Source organism: Scyliorhinus torazame, chromosome 3 (genome assembly GCF_047496885.1).
Source record: "Scyliorhinus torazame isolate Kashiwa2021f chromosome 3, sScyTor2.1, whole genome shotgun sequence".
Classification (NCBI taxonomy): domain Eukaryota; kingdom Metazoa; phylum Chordata; class Chondrichthyes; order Carcharhiniformes; family Scyliorhinidae; genus Scyliorhinus; species Scyliorhinus torazame.
In genome coordinates this window covers 250,323,067-250,346,453 of record NC_092709.1, presented here as the reverse complement: position 1 = coordinate 250,346,453, position 23,387 = coordinate 250,323,067, and the positions used below count along the sequence as shown (strand labels likewise).

Genomic DNA, 23,387 nt, shown 5'->3' with positions numbered 1-23,387 from the left:
ATTTGCGAATGGTAAACAGAATTGACAAAGGAGAGTTGATGGACGTGGTATTATATGGATTTTCAGAAGACTTTTGATAAAAGTCCCCCACAGAATGTTGATTAGTAAAATAAAATCATATGGGATAGGCGGCAATATACTGATATGCACTAAGGATTGGCTAACAGGCATAAAACAGAGAGGAGGAATAAATGGGTCATTCTCACATTAGCAGGCTGTGGCAAGTGGCGTACTTCAAGGATCAGTATTTGAGACCCATCTGTTCGCAATATATATCAATGATTTAGATTTAGATTTATTGTCACGCGTTCCAAGGTACAGTGAAAAGTATTATTCTGTGTACAGTCCAGACAGCTCATTCCATGCATGAAAAACATAGGACATCTGATAAATACACAATGTAAATACATAGACATAGACATCGGGTGAAGCATACGGAGTGTCGTGCTACAATAGTAGAGAAGAGGGTCATTCAGGAACCTGGGCGGCACGGTAGCATAATGGTTAGCACTATTGCTTCACAGCGCCAGGGTCCCAGGTTCGATTCCGACTTGGATCACTGTCTGCGCACAGTCTGCACATTCTCCCCGTGTCTGCGTGGGTTTCCTCCGGATGCTCCGGTTTCCTCCCACAAGTACCAAAAGACGTGCTGTTAGGTCATTTGGACATTCTGAATTCTCCATCAGTGTACCCGAACAGGCACCGGAATGTGATGACTCGGGGCTTTTCACAGTAACTTCATTGCAGTGTTCATGTAAGCCTACTTGTGACAATAAAGATTATTATTATAATAGCGGGGAAGAGGCAGTTTTTGAATCTGTTAATGCGTGTTCTCAGACTTTTGTATCAGTTGCTTGATGGAAGAGGTTGGAAGAGAGAATAACTCGGGTGGGAGGGGTCTTGGATCACACTGCCCACTTTCCCAAGGCAGTGGGAGTGTAGATAGAGCCAATGGATTGGAGGCAGGTTTGCGTGATGGATTGGGCTGTGTTCACGACTCTATGTAGTTTCTTACGGTCCTGTGCCGAGTAATTACCATACCAGACTGTGATGCAGCCAGATAGGATGCTTTCTATGGTGCATCTGTAAAAATTGTTACGAGGCACTGTTGTGCTTTCTCGGTCGTAGTGTCGATGTGGGTGAACCAGGAGATTGTTGGTGATGTGTATGCCTAGGAATTTGAAGCTGTCTACCATGTCCCAACGGCACCACTGATGCAGGCAGGAGGGTGTATGACACTTCGCTTCCTGAAGTCAATGACCAGCTCCTTAGCTTTAAAGACATTGAGGAAGAGATTGTTGTTGTTGGCCCACTCCATGAGGTTCTCTCTCTCCCTTCTGTATTCTGACTCACCATTGTTTGAGATCGGACCCACTACGGTCGTGTCATCAGCAAACTTGTAGATGGAGTTGGAACCAATTTTTACCACGCAGTCATGTGTGTACAGGGAGTCTAGTAGGGGGCTTAGTACACAGCTTTGTGACGCTCCGATATTGAGGACTATCGTGGAGGAGGTGTTGTTGTTTATCCTTACTGATTGTGGGCTATGGGCCAGGAAGTTGAGGATCCAATTGCAGAGGAAGGAGCCAAAAGTCCTAGGTTTTGGAGTTTGGATATGAGGTTGGCTGGGATTATGGTGTTGAAGGTGGAGTTGTAGTCAATGAATAGGAGTCTGAAGTAGGAGTCCTTCTTGTCGAGATGCTTGAGGGATGAGTGTAGCGCCAGGCAGATAGCATCTGCTGTGGACCGGTTTTGGCGGTATGCAAATTGCAGCGGATCAAGGCATTCTGGGAGTATGAAGTTGATGTGTTTCATGACTAATCTCTTGAAGCATTTCATATTGACAGATATTTGCAATTCAGGACATAGGTGCAAGGATTGGGTACCAATAGTTATTCTCCCTTGGAGGACATCCAAGCTGACTGTGGATGCTCGGACTTGGGTCTTTTGGCCAAAATTAAGACCCTCGTTATGAATGTGCAGTCATGTCCGAGGAAAAAGCTCAGCCATGAGACATCCTCCAGGATGATATTAGACTGCAAGGGGCGACGTTGGTATGCGTTATGTAGACTGAGGGAAAGTCAAGGGCTGGAGATTTCATCCCTGCCTTGTATATGGATGGACACCATTCCATGGAAACTACCATTGACTGCTCAATTGTATCCATTCACAGGTGCAAATGAAGCATGCAGACTGCAGGTAATGCCGCCTTCTTGATAGCTTTCATTTGAAAAAGGAAAAGAAAAGCCCATAGCCGATTGTCACAGTGCAGGGAAGACTGTTGCTGTGAGGATCAAGAGCCTGTGAGGGTGCCAGGAAAAGCCATATGCCGACGAGGAAGGGCCAAATCCTCAAAGCACATTTGGTGTGACCAGGGATCTTTGGAAGACAATAGCTCATCCATGGATATGAGTGAAAGACAGTGTCTAGGTAGCTCATATTTGCATCATTCTCCATCAGGAAAGCTGTACAGACTGGAGGGCCAATACTTGTTGCTTTTAAGGTTGCGGCCGCACTAAACATTTTTGCCTGTGGATTCTTTCAGAGCTCGACTGAGGACCTTTGCGGAATATCACAATTGGTGATACACAAATGCATAAGGGAGATGACAAATGCCCTTTTCAGTGAAGCTTATCATGATGTGCAATTTCACATGGATGAAGCAAACAAGGTTGTAGGATTTGCTCAGGCTTCTCGCAAGTGTAGGGCACCATCGACTGCACACATATGGCCCTGCGAGCACCCTGGCAGCAGCCAGTGAGATTCACTGAAAGAAAAGGATTTCGCCCTCTGAACATCCAGCTCACATGTGATCACAGATAGCAAATCGAGCATGTCTGTGCTTGGGAGTTCACACAACTTGTACATTTGAGTCACTCCCAGGTGTTAGAGGGTTGGCTCTTTGGTTACAAAGCTCCCAGAAGACATGGCTAATGGCGCCCATTTGTTGGCCAGAGTGCATCTAATGAGAGATGCAGTGCTACATATTCTGCCACAAGGCCCTTAATAGAGCATACTATTGGCTGTTTAAAGATGTTTGGACCTGTCAGGTGGAGCTCTCCAATACTCACAGCAGAGTGTCCCCACATCATTGTTGTTTACTGCGCCTTGCTCATTCTGGCATTGCAAAGGGACGATGTGTTGCCACTGGGAGACATGGAGGAGGTAGACATTTCCTCAAACGTGGAGGACATTGAAGGAGATTAATCTGAAGAGGGCGACAATTCAGATGAGCCACATAAGGATGCCATTGCATTGACACGGCATGGCAGATGTGCCCATGAGGAATTTCTAGTTACAAGATTCCAGGAGGAATATGGTGAAGACAAGTTGGTACGAGTGCAATTATCTTCAGGCTTCAGTGCAAGCAAGGCAGCACCTTCATTGTTACTTTCAACATATTAGGAAAGGTAATCCATCTCACAATGATTACGGAGGACACATGTCACCTTCAACCCGACTGATGGGGCTATCCTTGGAAGATGCAGCAGCCTAGAGCCATGTGACCGCTCTGGAATGTGATAAACACTCCACTAGCGCACACCCTTAAGCATTTACACATAGTGTAATCGTTTCAACCATGGCATAAACGAGTCAGTGGCCATGGCAACCTTCAAGAAGCTGAAACGCTATCGCACACATGGATGCCCTCATGCTAGCATAACAGCAGCATAGCAAGGTGGCTCTAAGATTTAAAAAAACATTTGTCAATGGTTCACACTTGATCATCTCAAGAGAGAGCAATATCCAGACAGCACCACATCTCCAAACGACAGCTCTCATCCACGAATAAAGCAGAGGCCGCATCTTGATAATCAGCCCCAAGATGCCATTGGACATCAGGACACCACTACGAGTTACATTAGCATTGTCCTTACAGAGAGTGGTCCAGCAGGACTATTGTGTGATTCGTGATAAACACTCATTATCCTGCCTTCGGCAGAGGTCCATCAAGTTTACATCCTGCATTGTCTTGAGATTTAAGAGAGACATGGATCAATCAGTTTTGACACAGCAGTGAATGATCATTTATTCCCTTCATCGATACTGCTGAGCACTCAGGAGGTGCACTTTCATACCATTACAGTCCTTGACATTGTCCATATCACAAAAGTTAATTCTTTCAATGAGTGCACAGTCATGCAGTGAATTCCATATTGATTTGCATTTTGTGACTTCACAGGGATTGCGTGAAGCACCGCTATACAGCTGTTCAGGAGTAAAGTAAGATCCTCACAGGTAAGTAGACAATTTCATCACAGCACACACTCATTTCCGTCTCGCAAACATTTCAAATGTCACCAAGTGGAACCAACTTCCATCATTCAGCATCATGCATGGGGACAGTTGGATCTAATAAAAGAATAATATTCAGCCTTAAACGCAGAGACAAAATAACACTGCAGGAAGGCATGAAAAGCTATGGTTCTTGACAATGAATACAACTTTTCCCAAAACCTCTCAGTCATAATATAAACACCATGCAAAGTGCGCATGGATGAAAAGACTCCCGTTAATCGCGACGAATATTTATAACATTCAAAATGTACATATGTCAGTGAGACAGCATCAGGATAAATAATCTTGATGAACAATTCTCATGCGATCACATAATGTCTGCCTGGGATGCAAGGGTTACATGTGTATTGCCCTTTGTTGATGCAGCATATGTGGAACAAAACGACATTCACTGTGATGAGATTGAATGAGACTTAATGAAGCAGAGAGCCAAGAGGCTTGTCGAAGGTGTGGCTTGCAAAGCCCCTCTTCGCAGCCCCTGGAGGCACTTGTAAAAATTCCTGTCAACCAGCTGAGTTTCAGTGCAATATTCTGCTTGGGGCTGCTCCTCCAACCACAGGATGCCCGTGCTTGCCACTGATGGGCTCATCAGCAAATGAGGGAGAGAAATGGTCTCTGATTGGTGGGACAGTGGACACTGTGTTGAAGGCTGGTGGCCAAGAGAAGTGGAGGTAAATTGGGGCCAGAGCACTGGGAGCCAAGCAATGGCGGGCCAGAGCCCAGGAGACCTGTACGATGGGACCTGGGAGGGCGGAGTCTTGGCAGACCAGGGAAAACAGTTGGGTCGGGCCGGAGGAGGTTGCGGTTTTGTCCTTTTGGTGGGACTGCAGAGGAGATGGTGACCTGACTGGGTGTGTGGGAGTGAGTGAGCGATTGAGTATGTGGGTGTGTGTGTGGGGGAATGTGTGTGTGTGTGTGTGACTGACTGGGTGAATGGGGGTGAGTGACATAATGGGTGGGGGTGGGTGAGTGACTTACTGGGTGAGTGGGTATTGCTGAGTGTAAGATTACCTTAAGTCCAGTCTTAATTTTCTTACTCACTCTGACTGGCACGCCCACACCCACATACATTAACCCTCTAACAGTATAGTAATTGTTATTGCTTACTCTTTTTTAACTCAACAATCTGTTGCTATGTTCTGGGCAAAATCTTGGAAAGGTTTATAAGAGGTAGGATGTATAATCATTTGGAAAGGCATAATATGATTAGAGATAGTCAACACGGTTTTGCGAAGGGTAGGTCGTGCCTCACAAACCTTATTGAGTTCTTTGAGAAGGTGACCAAACAGGTGGATGCGGGTAAAGCAGTTGATGTGGTGTATATGTATTTCAGTAAAGCATTTGATAAGGTTCCCCACGGTAGGCTACTGCAGAAAATATGGAGGCATGGGATTCTGGGTGATTTAGCAGTTTGGATCAGAAATTGGCTAGCTGGAAGAAGACAAAGGGTGGTGGTTGATGGGAAATGTTTAGACTGGAGTCCAGTTACTAGTGGTGTACCACAAGGATCTGTTTTGGGGCCACTGCTGTTTGTCATTTTTATAAATGACCTGGAGGGCGTAGAAGGATGGGTGAGTAAATTTGCAGATGACACTAAAGTCGGTGGAGTTGTGGACAGTGCGGACGGATGTTACAAGTTACAGAGGGACATAGATAAGCTGCAGCGCTGGGCTGAGAGGTGGCAAATGGAGTTTAATGCAGAAAAGTGTGAGGTGATTCATTTTGGAAGGAATAACAGGAAGACAGAGTACTGGGCTAATGGTAAGATTCTTGGCAGTGTGGATGAGCAGAGAGATCTCGGTGTCCATGTACATAGATCCCTGAAAGTTGCTACCCAGGTTGAGAGGGTTGTTAAGAAGGTGTACGGTGTGTTAGCTTTTATTGGTAGAGGGATTGAGTTTCGGAGCTATGAGGTCATGTTGCAGCTGTACAAAACTCTGGTGCGGCCGCATTTGGAGAATTGCGTGCAATTCTGGTCACCGCATTAGAGGAAGGATGTGGAAGCATTGGAAAGGGTGCAGAGGAGATTTACCAGAATTATGCCTGGTATGGAGGGAAGATCTTATGAGGAAAGGCTGAGGGACTTGAGGCTGTTTTCGTTAGAGAGAAGAAGGTTAAGAGGTGACTTAATTGAGGCATACAAGATGATCAGAGGATTGAATAGGGTGGACAGTGAGAGCCTTCTTCCTCGGATGGTGATGTCTAGCACGAGGGGACATAGCTTTAAATTGAGGGGAGATAGATATAGGACAGATGTCAGAGGTAGGTTCTTTACTCAGAGAGTAGTAAGGGCGTGGAATGCCCTGCCTGCAACAGTAGAGGACTCGCAGGGGCACAGCCAGGGTGCCAGGCTGGCACTGCCAAGGTACCACGGTGTCATTTTTTGTGCACCGGTGATTGGGCAGCGGGTTCCGGGGGATGGGGCGGAACCCCCCCCTTATAGTGAGTGGGGCTGGTGGGGGGAATCAGGGGTTGAGTACGGGGTTTGGGAGATTGGGATGCCATTTAAAAATGGCGCCCTGATCTCTCGCTGCACTGAGAAGTTCCGGCGAGCAGAGCTCTTCAGTGCAGAAAATGGTGCAAAAAACGGGGATAAGTGCGGCCTCATAAGACCATAAGACATAGGAGCGGAAGTAAGGCCATTCGGCCCATCGAGTCCACTCCACCATTCAATCATGGCTGATTTCAACTCCATTTACCCGCTCTCTCTCCATAGCCCTTAATTCGTCGGGAAATCAAGAATTTATCAATTCTGTCTTAAAGACACTCAACGTCCCGGCCTCCACCGCCCTCTGTTGCAATGAATTCCACAGACCCACCACTCTCTGGCTGAAGAAATTTCTCCTCATCTCTGTTCTAAAGTGACTCCCTTTTATTCTAAGGCTGTGCCCCCGGGTCCTCGTCTCCCCTGCTAATGGAAACAACTTCCCTATATCCACCCTATCTAAGCCATTCATTATCTTGTAAGTTTCTATTAGATCTCCCCTCAACCTCCTAAACTCCAATGAATATAATCCCAGGATCCTCATAGGGCATTTCCCACTGAGGCCCTGTCTAGCTGGAGTCAGGTTATATCGCGTTGTATTTCTCAGCACTATGAGCGCCGGTAAACATGCGGCTAAATGTGCTCACTACGGGACATGGTTCCTATTTGGTTAGATCAGGCCCTTTGGTTTCTGACAAATCTTATCTGTAAGAAATTTGTTCATCGACCCCGAGTGAGAAAATATGGAAATGTGGCCCCCAGAGCAAAAGTTAAGGAATTTTTTATTTGGAAGGACAAAGGCAGCAAATGCATGAGAACACCAAGTTCCCCTCCAAGCCATACACTATCCTGACCTGGAAATGTTAGTTGCAGTAAGTTTGGGGACATCCAAGTAACCCACGATGCAGAGGCATGCCCGCCGTTGTAATATTTAACTGATGCTCCCTCCGTTCCTCAGAGTTTGAGAGCCTAGTTTAATGGCTGCAGGGAAACCCAGCCAGAGCTGTCAGATCCAGCAGTTTTATCAGCCCTGCTTGTGTGCTGGGAGGAGCAGAATTACTTCCCTGGCTCCTCTAGAAAACCGTTCCCTGCAATCTTTCTTCCACTTACCACACAATCTCTCCCATTGTTTGCCCCTGTCCTTCCTCCCCAGCCCTTCAATCTCTTCACCCCTTCCTTGCCCACCCTCCATCCCTGAGATCGCTAATACTCCATCCAAAGGGTTAATGAGATCTTGCTATTAAATTCTGCAGGTCCTTCACACTCCCAAATATTTCCACCTTTCCAGGCCCCAGACTCACACCCCTGGTCCCTTTGTGCCGCCTGGCAAATATCGGTGTTTTCACAAAATATCTGAATTTGATTTTATGTTGCTCAGCTGCTATTTTTGATGTTCAATTAATAATGTAGAAAATTACTCCTTTTACGTGACTCTTTAAAAGGGAAACAAATGTATAACTGAAACTAAAATACTGAGTTGCTATTTGTGGTGTGCGTCTCCCTCTGGTGATTGAAGACAAAATTGCTGCACATTTACTGAAGCAAATTTATTTGTTACGGAGGGGTGGGGGAGGAGGGAGTAGGTGGTCGGGGGTTGAGATTTAGGAGGGAAAGTGAGGACTTGTGGGCAGATGCTCAAATTTGTTTTTCTGCAGTTGCTTTTGGATTGGATTTGCCTCTGCCGCCTTCTCAGACTGTACATTCCAGACCCTAAACAGCTGCAAAAGAACAGCTTTTCCTCCTGTCGCCTTTGGTTCTTTTGCCATAAACCATAAAATCTGGTTCTCGATTCTTCCACCATTGGGATCTATTTCTCTGTATTCTCTGTCTGGACCCTTCATGATTTTGAACACCTCTATCAAATCTCCTCTCAACCTTCTCTTTTCGGAGAATAACAGACCAAGCTTCACCAATTTATCCATGTAACAATAGTCTCTCCACCCTGGAAACATTCTTGTACATCTTTTCTGCATCTTCCTCCATCCCTCACCAGGTCACAACAATTCCCTAATGACCATTCTCTCAATTTTACCACTTTTAACCCTTTAAATTATAATTTTTACTGACTAGCCTGAGGTTGCCTCCATGTTGCCAGTGGGAATCAGTACAAACTTTCCGCTGTCTGATGTTGCTGGCACAAAGGAAGATAGTTGTGGTTTTGGAGGCAACATTATCTCAGCCCAAGAGCATTAATGCAGAAGTTCCTCAGGGTATTATTTTGTGTGGACCACAGATGATCATCAAAAGTTTTTCTGGACCACAACATACATAAGTCATTGTAAACACTACTTTGTACATAGCCTATGACTAGGAGTCAAACTTGTATATCAATTGGTATTAAAAACGCAGCTATTTCTAATAGTTTATGATGCACATTCACAAATATATTGCAAATTATATTACACAAGGATGTTTGTGAAGCAAATTACACTGAATAATAATGTACAATATGATTTGCAATGTATTTGAGAGTTATGATAGATACAAGGTATACAGGTGTGGGGATATGCACTGATGATTGCATAATGTTCAGCACCATTCATGATTCCTCCGATAATGAAGCAGTCCATGCTCAAATTTAACAAGAGTACTGGGGATGGTGTTGCTTGGATGGCATAGTGGCAATGCTGCCTCACAGCGCTCGGGACCCGGGTTCAATTCTGGCCTTGGGTGACTGTCTGTGTGGAGTTTGTACATTCTCCTGTTGTCTGCGTGGGTTTCCTCCGGATGCTCCAGTTTCCCCCCACAGTCCAAAGATGTGCAGGTCAGGTGGATTGGCCATGCTAAATTGCAGCTTTGTGCCCAAAGGTTGGGTCAGGTTATGGGGACAGGGCAGGAGCGCGGCCCTAAACAGGGTGCTCTTTCAAAGGGTTGATGCAGACTTGATGGGCCGAATAGCCCATTCTGCACTGTAAGGATTCTATGGTTCTAAGTAACATTAGGACCACACAAGTGCTTGGCAATGACCATTGCCAGTCTCTTTTCTTCGTCTTTCAAGGTGAAGAGCACACTGTTCATCATCTCGGTGTGTGGTAGGGTTTTGAGTAGGGTTTTGGATATGTAGGTAACTGTTAAGGCCCTTCTGCACCTAGAAGGTTCTGTAGCAAATAGGACAGGATGTCAGTTGAGTGTTGGACAAGTTGCTGGCTCAGGAATTTCTCTTCTTGCATTTTCTCTCTGCCTCTGAGGTGCACTTGTTTTCGAAGGAGGGATTTTTGGGTGAGCTTTTCCCAGGACTCAAACTCAATATCCGAGGTAAAGCCTTCACATTGTCCTTGTGATGCTTCCTTTGATCACCATGAGAGTGCACCCGAGACTTGAGCTGTCCATGGTTAGCGAATGTCAGGCATTCTAACTACATGACCAACTCAACTAAGTTGTGACTGTCTCAGTATGATGTGGATGCTTGGCTTGCCAGCTTGAGGGAGCACCGCAGTGTTTTGGAAATTCTTGCATGTGATCATCAATATAGACAGCTTTGAGAGTATGTACTGCTAAGATCAGTGAACGTATCAATTTCTGACAGGTCATCATCATGGATTCAAGATGGAGCTTTCCTGGAGCAGGCTGGCACATCATTTCAGTTTTTGTTGTACTGATCGTAAGGCAGAGTTGTCTCATGCAATAGAGAAGTTCTTGCTGCAATGTATGTTCAGCTCAGAACAGGGAGCTGGTGCACAGTCATCGGCAAACAGGAAATTACAAAATATGTCCTTGGAAAGCTTGGTCTTTGCCTGGAGCAGTCTCAAATTGAATATATTCCTGTCCATTCAAGGACTGATTTTGGTTCCAAGATCACCATCAAGGATAGCATCGGAGAGCATGGTGGAGAAAAGCACGCTGAAGAGGGTTGGTGCTAGAACATAATCCTTTCTAATTCCATCAACTGGGAGTGGGTCGGAAGAATTACTGTCATCCAGGACATGTACAATGCTGTCAAGGAACTATTCAACCATTGTGATGAATTTCTCAGGGCAGCTGAACTACTCCAATTACCTTCCAAACCCTCATGCCTGATTGTGCCATGAACATGGTGTAGAGATGCATGTTCTATTTCTAGTATTTCTCCAGGAGCTTTTCAACTGCGAACACCTTATCAGTGGTCCCTTGAACATTTCTGAAATTGCACTGACACTCTTGTCAGCGCATCTTGATCGAGATGTTGCAGCAAGCAGTTCCGAAGGATTTGGAAGATGATGGAAAGGAGTGAGATTCCTCTATGCTTGTTCCAAATTGGCAAATTCCTTTCCGCTTGAATGCATAGGCAATGGAGGCATCTTGTATTCTTGCAAAACGATTCCTTGCTCCCATATAGACTCAAAGAGTTTAATGAACTCCTTGACCAGGTGTTGACCTCCGCCTTGAAGACATCAGTTGGGATAGCATCAGCCCCTGGAACTTTGCCGCTAGATTGGAGTTTGATAGCATTTGTTATTTCTAACATTGTAGATAAGTCACCAAGAGAGAAGTTTATGCCAACTTGTGGCAACCTGTTGATTGCTTCTTCATTGAAGGAAGAAGGCCAATTAAGGGTGTGGTTAAAGTGCCTGCCATATTTCTAGAATTTGAGCTTTTCCTGTAAACCCCCGTATTGACAAGTCGATACCAAGGATTGGTGAGATCAAGTAGACTAGGACCTGGAGATAGATTTCAGAGTATCGTAGAATATGTTCCAGTCTTTGTGGTTTGCACATGTCTGAAGTTCATCTGCTTTCTGATTTGAGCAAAGTGTTTTGCATCTCTCCTAATGTCTATGCAGATATTTTGATAGGCACCATGTTTGGAGATGATGAGTGGTCAATGAGGTAAATCCAGTACTTTCTGGATTACCTTATTGTTTTGATCAAACCAATCTAGATGCTTATGAGAGATAGGGCCAAGGGTCTTTAAAGCAGTGGAATACACTGTACCTCTGAAGGTCGCCCAGTCATCTTCAATGTAGTAAGTGTCCATTTTCACTTTAGTTTCTCTGAGAGGTTCCTTTGTGATTGCTTGCTTGCCTTGAGATATTGGGATACTTCGAGATCTTCATGCCTAGAGGATGGCTAAAGGAATAGATCTTGATGTTTAGCTCTGAAATGTTAAGACAGTAGTCGGTCCAGTCGTCAGTACCACCCACTTCTTTCATTACACGCACATCCTGCCTGTCTCTCTGCCTGGTGATTACATAATCGATTAGACCAGGGTTTTTCAAACTCGGGGTCTCGACCCGCAAGTGGGCCGCGCAGATGGGTGTCGGGAGGGTCGTGGAGTGATCGGTTGTGGGGGTGAGACCCACGCAGACATGGGGAGAATGTGCAAAAACTCCACATGGTCTGTGACCCAGGGCCAGGATTGAATCCGGGTCCTCAGCGCCTTGAGGCAGCAGTGCTAACCACTGAGCCGCCCAAGGAGACCATTGTTATTAAAAAATGCCAACCCTGTTTTTCAGATAACCCTTTCCCATGCCTGGTGATCTGCACCAATGTATGCTTTGAAGTCACCAAGAAGGATTTCATGGGGGTTACGTGATGTGAGCACGGGACAATTGAGCTCCGGCTCTTCTGGCCTTTTAATCTATTTTTAAATTTTTTTATTTAATCTATTATGCATATTTCTTTTATGTCTTTATTTGGTTTACATTGTTTTAATTATGTTACAACATTAAGGTGGCACGTGGTGCAGTGGTTAGCACTGGGATTGTGGTGGTGAGGATCCGGGTTCGAATCCTGGCCCTGGGTCACTGTCCGTGTGGAGTTTGCACATTCTCCCCGTGATCTGTGGCATCTGGAGGGTGTTGAGTTGAGTTGGGACCCTTGTCTTCAGTGGCGTAGCTACTTTTTGGTTTGGAGGTCTCCCACCCTGGCAGTGCGATGTATACCAAAGGATGATGACTGCCTACAATATTAATCCGTTTGAATGTCTTGGCTCTGCGATGCAGGTTTTCAAAGCCCAATTTCAAGAGTTGCGAGGCATTTCTATGGAGGGGCTGAAGCTGCACAAGGAGGTTTTGTTGCAGAGAAAGCGCTGTCAATGCAGCACATTTAATCCTGTCTTCGAGGCTGGGGATGAGATTGGCCTCTCGACCCCTGGTCCTGTATTGTCCTGTTCCTGATGTCGGTTGAGAGAGGGTTTGGAGACGGCTGAACCGGCCGGGTCATGGCCCCCCAGCTGGATCCTAGGTTGTAGGCGGCCTGAGATCGGGTGAGATGACAGTGAGGTTTCGTGGTTTTGTGCTTCAATTGTTGAAATTCGTGGAAGATCCTGAAAATTGGTCATTATTTTTGATCCTATTTTATCCTTGATTCTACTTTCTTTGTGCGCTGATGGAGAAGTCTTTATCCTGATAATGGCCTCCCATCTCAGTTGTTATCTTGGACTTTGTTCCCTGATAATGTGTTTTCTGCTGATATCAATACATTTGCTTGCAGGGAAGTGAATAATTTGGGTGTGATGTCCTGCACCGTTGGTTTTCCTGATTTAGTAAGTTTATACCATCTTATACTGAATGTTTAGTTTGGGATTTGTGTATAGTTTCTTTTTTCTAATGTATCCTTGGTGGAAGATGAGCAGAGCTGGAGCGGGGATGAGGGGTGGAGGGAAGGGATTGGTAGCATTAGTTCTGTTTTCGCTATGTTTGAGGGAGGTCCCCCCAGTGTGAGTTAGTTATTTTTGTTTAGCGCCTTTCCTTTTTCAGGCCCAGGCAGATGGCGTGTTATCCTGTTGAGGACTGGGACTTCTGTGGCCCTTTGAGAGGTGTGAAACTATAATGAGGCACAAGGCATTTAATTATATAAATGGATATGAACCAGACAGATCTTTGATTTAGTCATGGCAATTTCTTTAAACTCTGGGAACATACTGGGTCACTGATAGATGAATTATTACCTCAAGGGTTATGTAGCAGATTAATTCATAAGCAAGATATTCTAAGAGACACCGGAGATTGCTCCATTTGAAAGATAATTCATATTATAATTTAATTGGTATAATTAGATGCTTTCAGATTTAAAAATCTGTAAATTATGTAATAGTTAGGTCTGTATTTTGTGGTGGTTATGACAGTGAAACTGCTAGTGCTGTCATCATTACTTCTGAAAAATAATCATTACGTCTGACAGGACCTTACGGCATCTGCAGATGCACAGAAGTTCAAAAGTTGCTGATCGTGATTTCCTCCACCAGTTGTGTTGTGAAGTCTCTGGAGATGGCAATCTTTAGAAATCACTGAACAGAGAAATACTTCCCTGTTTATGCTGTAATATTGCAAAAGAAAACTGAAAAGGTTATGCCTTGTTAATGAGGTGTGACAGGATTTTAATGGATTAGTATGTCATAACTGCAACTGAACCCTTGGCCTGAAATATGAATTTTATATTTGTGGAACTTCAAATGTTCCCTTGTATCAATGTGACAAAAATTATATAGGTTTTCAATACAATATATATTTTTAAAGGATTGCTTAATATATTTCAGCCTCTACCTTATTTCCGTACGTCCCAATCTTTATTTGTTGTCCATAAAATTTATAAAATGTAAATGATCACTGCATTTTACTTCCTGGTTTGCTGATTTGTGGTTTTTCAGTGTGATTGGTTGTTTAGCCTGTCTGATGACGACTGTTTCTGAATGCCTGACGATGTACTAGAGTTTACGCCAGGATCAAACCAACTATGTATGGCAAAATGCACACCATAGAGATGGCTAGGTAGTTGTGGGAAGCTTGTTTTGAAATCAGCGGCGAATGTATGACGCTCTTTTGCTGACTGAAATCCAGACCATAAAATGTGTGTTATACATGTATAGTACTTGCAGTCCACTTATTTTGTTTAATAGCTTTCCAAGATTTTGTAAAATTTTCAACATTTAATTGTTTTTCTCCCTTCTAATGCATGCAATCACAGGGTACGCAGTTGATTTTCACTGCTGCTAAAGAACTGGGGCAGTTATCAAAGCTGAAGGTATCAATGTATTTTGTTGCACGAGCAGTAAACCTGTATGCTGTATAGAAAAATGCATGCCTTGTATTCAAACAAAAGAAAGCTTGGCGTGTTTTTAATTTAAAAACAAAATTCTTTAAGCAATCAAAATAAATTATGTTTGTTTCTCTCATGTACTGTAAGAATGCTATTTGCAATCTGTTTCCAAAAAAGTGCTTTTCCAGTGTGCATTATACAATGTTGCCTTGTAATTAACAACAAAAGGATGAGAAATCAAAACATAAAAATTATTGTTTTCTGTCGCAAATACCAATATTTATAAGGGAACTTGAATTCAGATAGAATCCTCCAGTGAAGCAGAAATGTGCACTCTCCCGTTCTCTGGAATGGAACTGGAATAAACAATCTGTTTCACAGGACCATGAGAAGGAAACAAACTAAAATGACCATAAGCAGAGATTCAATTGTATTCGAATTTCTAGAATGATTACATTTCTGGGAACATTGGCTGGTTTGAGCAGCCATGCAAGTTCCCTACGCATCTCAATACTGAATCAGTTGTAGTTTCTTTTTCCTTTCTTGAAGCACAAAATTCGTATTATTTTATTTGAGTACGATTAATGGCAAATGTGCTCTTGCTGCATGGTAAGAGTTAGGGTGGTTAACTCTCAAGCTTTTAGGGAATTTTCAACAGGCAGATTTGAGGAAGTCATTAGACTTTTAGCAAATTATTTATCCATAGAGAAAAAACAAGCTCAGTTTGATGCTTTGGACCCTTTGTCATAATCAGCAGAAAAAAACGTCCCTTCAAGCAATTTGTCAGCATTATTCTCATTTTATGTAATGTCTGACTGTGAGATCCCAATTTTCCAGGATCACATGGTTCGGGAAGAAGCCAAAAGCCTTACACCAAAACAATGTGCTATTATGGATTTGGCACTGGACACAATTAAGGTGAGAGAAATTTAGCTTATTTTCTAAATTAATCTGTGTAACTGAGATGAGAAAAAGTCTGATTAACCCAATCTTGTGTAAGCAACCAGACCTTAAGACTTGTTGGATATACCTTGTCATGCTTTCCCACAGAGCTAACTTTTTTCTTATATCTGTTCATGTTCTTCAGGTTGTACCCAAGTGTTTTGTTTTTAGGCTGTTTGTATTTCAATATATGGCCAGCTTGTTGCTTCACAAGAAAACTCATCATATTCACAAGGATTGAGAATATTAAGCAATCAGACCAATTTAAAAACACAATCAGAATTTGTCAGCAGCAAACATATTGATTAAAGGGTCAGATACTATCAATTCTGGTAGATACCATCAATTAAGTTGGTTGTAAGTTGGGAGTGGAGCTTATCAAAGTAACCTATAAGGTGTTATTTTCTTTCAATATTGGTTACAAACAAATTTTAAAATTTAATTGATGAGCATCACACTTAATGTTATGTTTATCAAGTGTTTGTTCCCAATAAGATGCTTAATAAACTGCTAAAATGCATTTTGATGAGACATGCCCAGCTGTTGATTGATGTAAAAAATTATTTTCTTCGAGACTGGCTCAGGCCGCTTTTATGAGATTGGATGGTTGTTCCCTTGTATCAATGTATTTACAATCTTTATTTGAACATACCAATGGTTTCATGATTTACATTTTACTACAATGGTGTTTGATACAGGTTTTTGTGGAAGAGTTGTAGAGTCCAGTTATGTTCTCTAATTTTAAATGCTATTTTCAATTTACTTACCTTGTTGCCAATAGATTGCACATCTCTGGTTGATGCAGTCATTAGGTCTACCTAAGAACAAAATAAATCTTGAAGGATTGCAGCATGTAATCATTTTTATTTCTAGTCCAACACAATAAACCTTAATTGACAGAGAATAAAAAGTGCAATATAGTTTGGAAATTGCTGTTGACAGTGTAGTAAATGCTATTTAATGCATTTGAATGTCAGCCTTCTGACAGCTGTTTTAGCAAAATTGTTTATTCTCTTTCTTTTACATGCATTAATAGTTCTGTAAAATACCAGAGACAAAGCACTTGTCTGCTATTATTGCCACTGTAGTTTTTAGTGTAATCTATTTTGAGGTTTTAATACAAAAAATCTTTTGAAACACAGGTATAATTCATAATTCAATCAGTATCTCAAAGAAAAAAAGTTAGGTTAATGCTTGGGTGTGACCCTCATCAGAGGTGGGTTCCATGGATTTGTTTCAATGATACTGAAGCCACATAAAATAAAAACTGTTTAATTAAGTTTTTAAAATCTGCATAATTTAAATTCAGAATAATTCCTTTCGGGCAGCCATGGCATGTGGACCAGGGATGAGTTTATATTTAAACTTTATCACTACAGCAGTACTTTTTTAGATGGAAAATTGTTTATTTTTCTGTTTCCCAACCTACTCTGATGTGCACCCACCAGCCTAAAAATTGAGGCCGGGCGGGAAAAGGCCCTTAATGGCCACTTAAGTGCCTTAATAGGGGAAGGGTGTCAGTCCCATTGTGAAATTGCATCTGCATCTGGATCGGGTGGGCAGGATCCTGGACGCAATCTTGACAATGCAGTTTCACGCTCCCTCCACCCACCACCACTGCCTTAGAAACTTAGAAACCGCATAGGATGGCGTAAAATCCTGCCCATAATGTATCTGGGAAAATTCCCATTGCATGTGACTGAGTGCTGTAAGTTTGTATTGATCTCTCTGCAACTACATTTATTCGTAATTAAAATATCTGTAATCCTTCATGGCTACTTTATTTTTAGCTTGAAAGGCAGAAGAATATTAGGATCCAAAATGCTAGATAATAAACTAATATTCCATAGCAATTTGGAATGTTCACCGGTTCGTCTGAAACCTTAAACAAAGCAAAAACTGTCATCACTGTATTTGTGATAATCCAGTCAAGAAAATGTGAGCCAATTCAGCCGTTCATGCTACGATAAGGATTCTACCATAGTTAATGGGCATCAGTTGTTTTTATAGCTTGTTTACTGCACGCAGTATAACCTTCTTGCTAATTAATCACACTTTACATTTGTAATACAGGAGCTGCAATAACTGTTATAATGCAATTGCTGTAATTGAGAATGTTCCAATCGATGAACATTTTAAACTGGTTAAAATGTAATTGCACACTTTTCGTCCATTGATTAGAATCCAACAAGTACACTTTCTGCCTTTATTTAGTTTCTCATTTACAACCTATAAAACATATTTTCCTGTGTTGGAAAAATATCAACATGTAAGTCAACATAAAGTATAATGGGCCAGGGTTTAGAAAACTCCTAAGTGTATCATGGAGTTCACCTGACCTACAACTGTTTATTGAATTTGGCTAGGATGAGCAGAGGAGCCTGCCTTTCAGGTGTTATTCAACAGAGTTCTTCGGCGCTTTTAATCAAAAAACAAGCTTTATTAATAGTAATAATAAAATATTATAATAATATAATATTCTACGAATTTAGTTAACATTTGTATAAACAGACACAGTAAGAATTTTTTATCAACAAAAAACATAAAGACCCCACACAGCTACTGTAATCTATGTATTTGGTTTAGCTCAATGGGCTAGACAGCTGGTTTGTGATGCAGAACAAGGCCAATAGCGCGGGTTCAATTCCCGTACCAGCTGAGAATTCTGAATTCTTCCTGTGTACCCGAACAGGCGCCGGAATGTTGCAACTAGGGGCTTTTCACAGTAACTTCATTGCAGTGTTAATGTAAGCCTACTTGTGACAATAAAGGTTATTTATTATTTATTTATTAATTCCCCCTTAACTGTTCCAATACAATAACAAAATCCAAGTAAAACCAGAAACCCCTTTTCAAAGGTGTGGCCGAGCACACGGCATTCTTACTTGTATAACACTGATATTGATACTCTTATTCCTCTTTTCAAACAGCAGGTTTGAATTCCTTCCAGAAAGAAATTATCTCTTTTAAGTTACCAAGCAGTCTGGAAACAGCTTTTAAAATGAAGATAGAGATACACTTCTTTTAATCTGTGCAATTCAAAACCAGTCCAAACTCAAAGCAAAAGTAAAACACACAGAGCCACAGCCACACAATGACATTACTGAAGCCATGTGATACGACAAAAACATTTCTTAAAGGGACACTCCCATGACAATAGAAACAATTTCCTTATGGATCAAAATATAGAAAATAGATAATAAAATTATTGATTTTACTGGATTTTTGAAGGATAATGTGAAGGTAACGAGGCCAGTGAATAGCGGAGAGGCCAAAAATGAGATCTACGCCAAGTGCCAAACAGTTTGCAATGCAACCAGCCCACTCCCATAGGCAAAATCGGGATCTCACCCGAGCATGGCGAGAAACCAATTATCGCCACTTAAGCCCCATTTCCATACAATCAACGACAGCGACCCCATATCCGCCGGACTCCCGTCATTCCCCATCAAGTTCTCACTCTGGCTCCGATTAGTACTCCTTTTCAAAAACGTGAACCTGACGGAAGGGCTTCCATGGGCAACCGAAGAGGTGAGTAGCAATCTTTGCTCATAGGCAAAGAGCCCGGGTGGGCTGAGCTTGCCACCCCAGTGTGGGGTGCAGGGTATGGGGGACCCTCCCCATGGGTGGGCCGCCATGGGAGGGTGGGCCGCCATGGGAGGGGGGGGCAACTGGTGGGGCAATCGCTTGTGGCACCACTATGCCCCCCTAGATCCCAACTCCGGGGGCACCCTTGTCCCTGCCCGTCTGTGAGACACAGCTCCGGGGACATGGCCATGGCCAGAGGGTGGGTGGGTGCCACAGGGAGGGAGGGGGGGAGCTCCCTGGAAGGGTCCGGGGGTCAGCCCGCATTGCGGAGGAAAGTGACAGAGGCATCATAATGGTTGTGCATAAAGTTGTGTAATGTGCTGTACAATACCTTGTTCCCGATAGTTCTGCCCCCCCCCTCCCCCGGTGCCCTTGGTGATCCTCAACATGCAAGCCCTCCTAGCTCTACCACTATGTCTTGGTGTTTCCCCAGCATGCACATCTGAAGTGGAGGCAGCCAGCTGCTTACCTCGTCCCGTGGTCCTCGATGCCCTGGTGGGCGTTCTCTGGGGCCGGAGGGCCCGGGCTCACTTGTCGACAGCACACTCACAGCTGTCCTGTCCGTGTACTGCCTGCAAGACACAGCTTCATCAGAGGTGTGGAACCCACGGGGGCTGATGGCCATCGTCGCCACTCCATGGAACTGGTCCATGTTGGCACCCTGTGCCCTCTCCTCCCGATCAGTGCCCATAGGGCCCTGGGGTTTACCTTGGGAAGGAGGGGCAGCTGGTTTGAGCCCCAGCTGCCCCTGCATCGTCTGGCTCTGCCAGCACTGGCAGGTCCCCATGGTCCGCAACATAGTGTCGACGCCCTCGGCGATGCACCTCAGTGACTGGGACTCTGCATGCCTCAGCCATGCCCACCTGTGACTGGGACAAGCTCCGAAGCACCTCGGCCATGCCCATCTGAGAGTGGGACATGTACCGCAGACCTCATCAAGATTAGCCTGGTGTGGGTGAGGCAGACATACTGCCGAGGGACCCTCGGACATGGACCGGGACCGACTGCGCGATGCCTTGAACACCCTCACTCATGGTGCCGATGTCGTGCACCAGGCGCTCCACTGTGATCGCCACCCTAGCAGCGTTCGCGTCGGTGCCACTCATTGCCGGCGCCATCTCAGCCGCCCGTAGCCTCTGGGACTCCTCCAAGCGGCTATGGATCTGCTGGAGTGACAGTGACATCTCCCACCAAATTAACCGGCTGCTCCCTATCGTTTCCATCAGCTCCGGGTAACCAACTTCCAGAGGTTCAGCATCAGGCTGGGACCCAGCTGGGTCCTGGGATCCAGCAGACCTCCAACTGCTGTCTCACCTGGGGGTTCCTGCCTCACCAAATGTACATCAGCCGCAGGGGTACTCACCAGATTGTGCCCCAGAAGCCTGGTCACTAACATTTCCCACAGAGGTGTGTGTATCTGTGCTGGTGGAGGGTGGGGATGACAGGTGTGCCGCGACTATAACGGTTGCATCCTCGGAGCTCTCCTCCGAGGTGTTCTGCTCGGAATCAGAAGAGGGGCCACCCGGGATGGGTCGATGCCGTTGGCTGCAGGAGAATGGACATGTGGTCAGTGGGAGGGATAGGTCAGTCAGTAAGGCAATCACTACTCACGTTTGACAGGTCCTCCGTGTGGATCCTGGTGGCTCCTTACATCTGCAGCGTCCACCAGCCTCTGCGTTGTTAACCCCCATGTCTTCGGCCACATCAGTCATTTCCAGGGCCTGCTCCTCGAAGAAGGTGAGGATTCTCAAGTCTGGCCCCCCTCCACCAGTCTGGCCCTCTCCCGCCGATTGTGGGAGAGCTTTTCCTGAGCAGAGGGCATTGTTAGCCACATGCGTGGTTCAGTGGTGGAAGAGGGGGTGTGAAGGCGGGGCTGGGAGGGAGGGAGGACTGGGAGTCCTTGGAGAGTTGAGGGGTGGATGCTACCTTGTGACGAAGGGGGGCTTTGGTGTCTACTCACTCGTGCTGCCCGGTGTAGGTCTTCCTGCACTGCTGGCCAGTCCTCTTGGTCATACTGCCGAGCTGACTGTTGCCGCCACCTCGTCCCAGGCAGCGTGGCTCACTCTTCGGGATCCCTGGGGAAACAGGACATCCCTCCTGGTCTCCACCGAGTCCAGGAGCCTCCCCAGATGTGCGGTCCCGAATCTTGGGGCCGGTCTCCTCAGCACCATTATTGCGAGCTGGCTGGGGTTAGCCGAGCAAGTGCAGTTTAATTGCGACTAAACCTTGATAGCAGAGGGCTGGCGAGTCTGGTCCCGGCGAATCGGGTGGTGAGGTGTTATTTACAGCGAGACGCCTGTGAAGCCTCCTTAAGTGAACCAAATAACGTTGGATTGCGTTTCCCATTTCGCTGAGCCGAGCGCCAGGAAACTCGTGGCAATTCCTGCTCTCTACAATACTTGGGAATTTTTCCGGAAGATCCCGCCCTTTGTGTTTACGTAAGAAAAATACATTTTTACAAACTAAACTTTGGTGATAGTTTACCCTTTACAAAGAACAAAGAAATATACAGCACAGGAACAGGCCCTTCGGCCCTCCAAGCCCGTGCCGACCATGCTGCCCGACTAAACTACAATCTTCTACACTTCCTGGGTCCGTATCCCTCTATTCCCATCCTATTCATGTATTTGTCAAGATGCCCCTTAAATGTCACTATCGTCGCTGCTTCCACCACCTCTTCCGGTAGCGAGTTCCAGGCACCCACTACCCTCTGCGTAAAAAACTTGCCTCGTACATCTACTCTAAACCTTGCCCCTCTCACCTTAAACCTATGCCCCCTAGTAATTGACCGCTCTACCCCGGGGAAAAGCCTCTGACTATCCACTCTGTCTATGCCCCTCATAATTTTGTAGACCTCTATCAGGTCGCCCCTCAACCTCCTTCGTTCTAGTGAGAACAAACCGAGTTTGTTCAACCTCTTTAGTATTCAACCTTTAGTTATTTCTTTAGTTATTCAACCTATTTAGGATTGTGAGAAGGTTTTCTTACAGCTGAATGGTACATGTGTTAGTAATTCATGAGTTCAGAGTGTTAATGTTTAAACTTTGATATTACAGCAATACTTCCATGCTGGTGGAAATGGCTTGAAAAAAACTTTCCTGGAGAAGAGTCCAGATCTTCAGTCCCTGCGATATGCACTCTCGCTCTACACTCAGACCACAGATACCCTCATCAAAACATTTGTCCAATCTCAAACTGCTCAGGGTAAGTATATCAAAGGGCACTTCTTTCTGCACTAAGCTATAGTATAGTTATTTTGATCTCTGTACCCTTGATTAGAGTAGTGAGCAAACCAGACACTTTCTTATTCAAGGTTCTCCCTCGGTTTAAAGGCTTTCAGACGCATGTTTTTCTCTGCCTTGCAGTTAGTTCTCGTCAGCCAGAAATGATATTGACTTCCTGGATAACTGAACTATTGTGTTATGGCACAACTGAAAATTGAGAACAGTATTTAATACTTTATTTCTGTTTTGTTTTTCTGTCAAATATGGGCTCCTAGAAGAAAATTGTACCAGCTCATTCAGAAGATTATGATCAGCACTTCAGTTTTGTCATGATTAAATCAATTCTTAAAGGTGGTTTTGAAAATTAGTTTTGTGACCATGGCCAGAACCTGTGGAGAGGAGTTGATTAGTTTATTAGTTATCGTTCAGCCCACTAGGAGGAGTGCCACGCTAATAGGAAGATAATAGCAATGACCCAGCTCCAATAATTCTGGCAACTGAGCTATCGGATAGAACTGGCTCATGAAATGAAAGAGAAATTAGCAGACTCTGCGCCTGCCTTTCCAAAAGAAAGCATGAGTGGAAGTGGGGAGCTTGAATTTAAGATGCAAATTATAAAGTATTCAGGCATTTAAGTTACAAAATAGCTGAAGAAATCATTTTTATATTGTACATGTAGCTGTTTATATTTGAACATGTAACAATTTCTTGATGGGGGTGGGGTGGGGCGGTGATGAGGAGGGGCATTGAAGATCACTTGACTACTCTGTGAGAATGAGTTACGAAGAACAAAGAAAAGTACAGCACAGGAACAGATCCTTCGGCCCTCCAAGTCTGTGCCAATAATGATGCTATGTACCATAAAGAACTGATCTATAGAATGTATACCCTTTC

The 23,387-nt window shown here is 44.4% G+C and overlaps 1 protein-coding gene across 10 annotated transcripts in view; it reads left to right on the top strand.

Annotated features, from left to right (window-relative positions):
- LOC140409050 (protein unc-13 homolog B-like) overlaps window positions 1-23,387 on the top strand; it is a 933,512-nt gene that overhangs the window by 889,047 nt on the left and 21,078 nt on the right. For 8 of the 10 annotated variants that reach the window (XM_072497095.1, XM_072497100.1, XM_072497102.1 and 5 more), the window contains 3 exons: window positions 14,668-14,724; window positions 15,577-15,657; window positions 22,326-22,473. In XM_072497095.1, coding sequence (XP_072353196.1) covers window positions 14,668-14,724; window positions 15,577-15,657; window positions 22,326-22,473 — 286 coding nt within the window. The remainder of the gene's footprint in view (window positions 1-14,667; window positions 14,725-15,576; window positions 15,658-22,325; window positions 22,474-23,387) is intronic. The other 2 variants (XM_072497098.1, XM_072497103.1) reach the window with 1 other exon arrangement.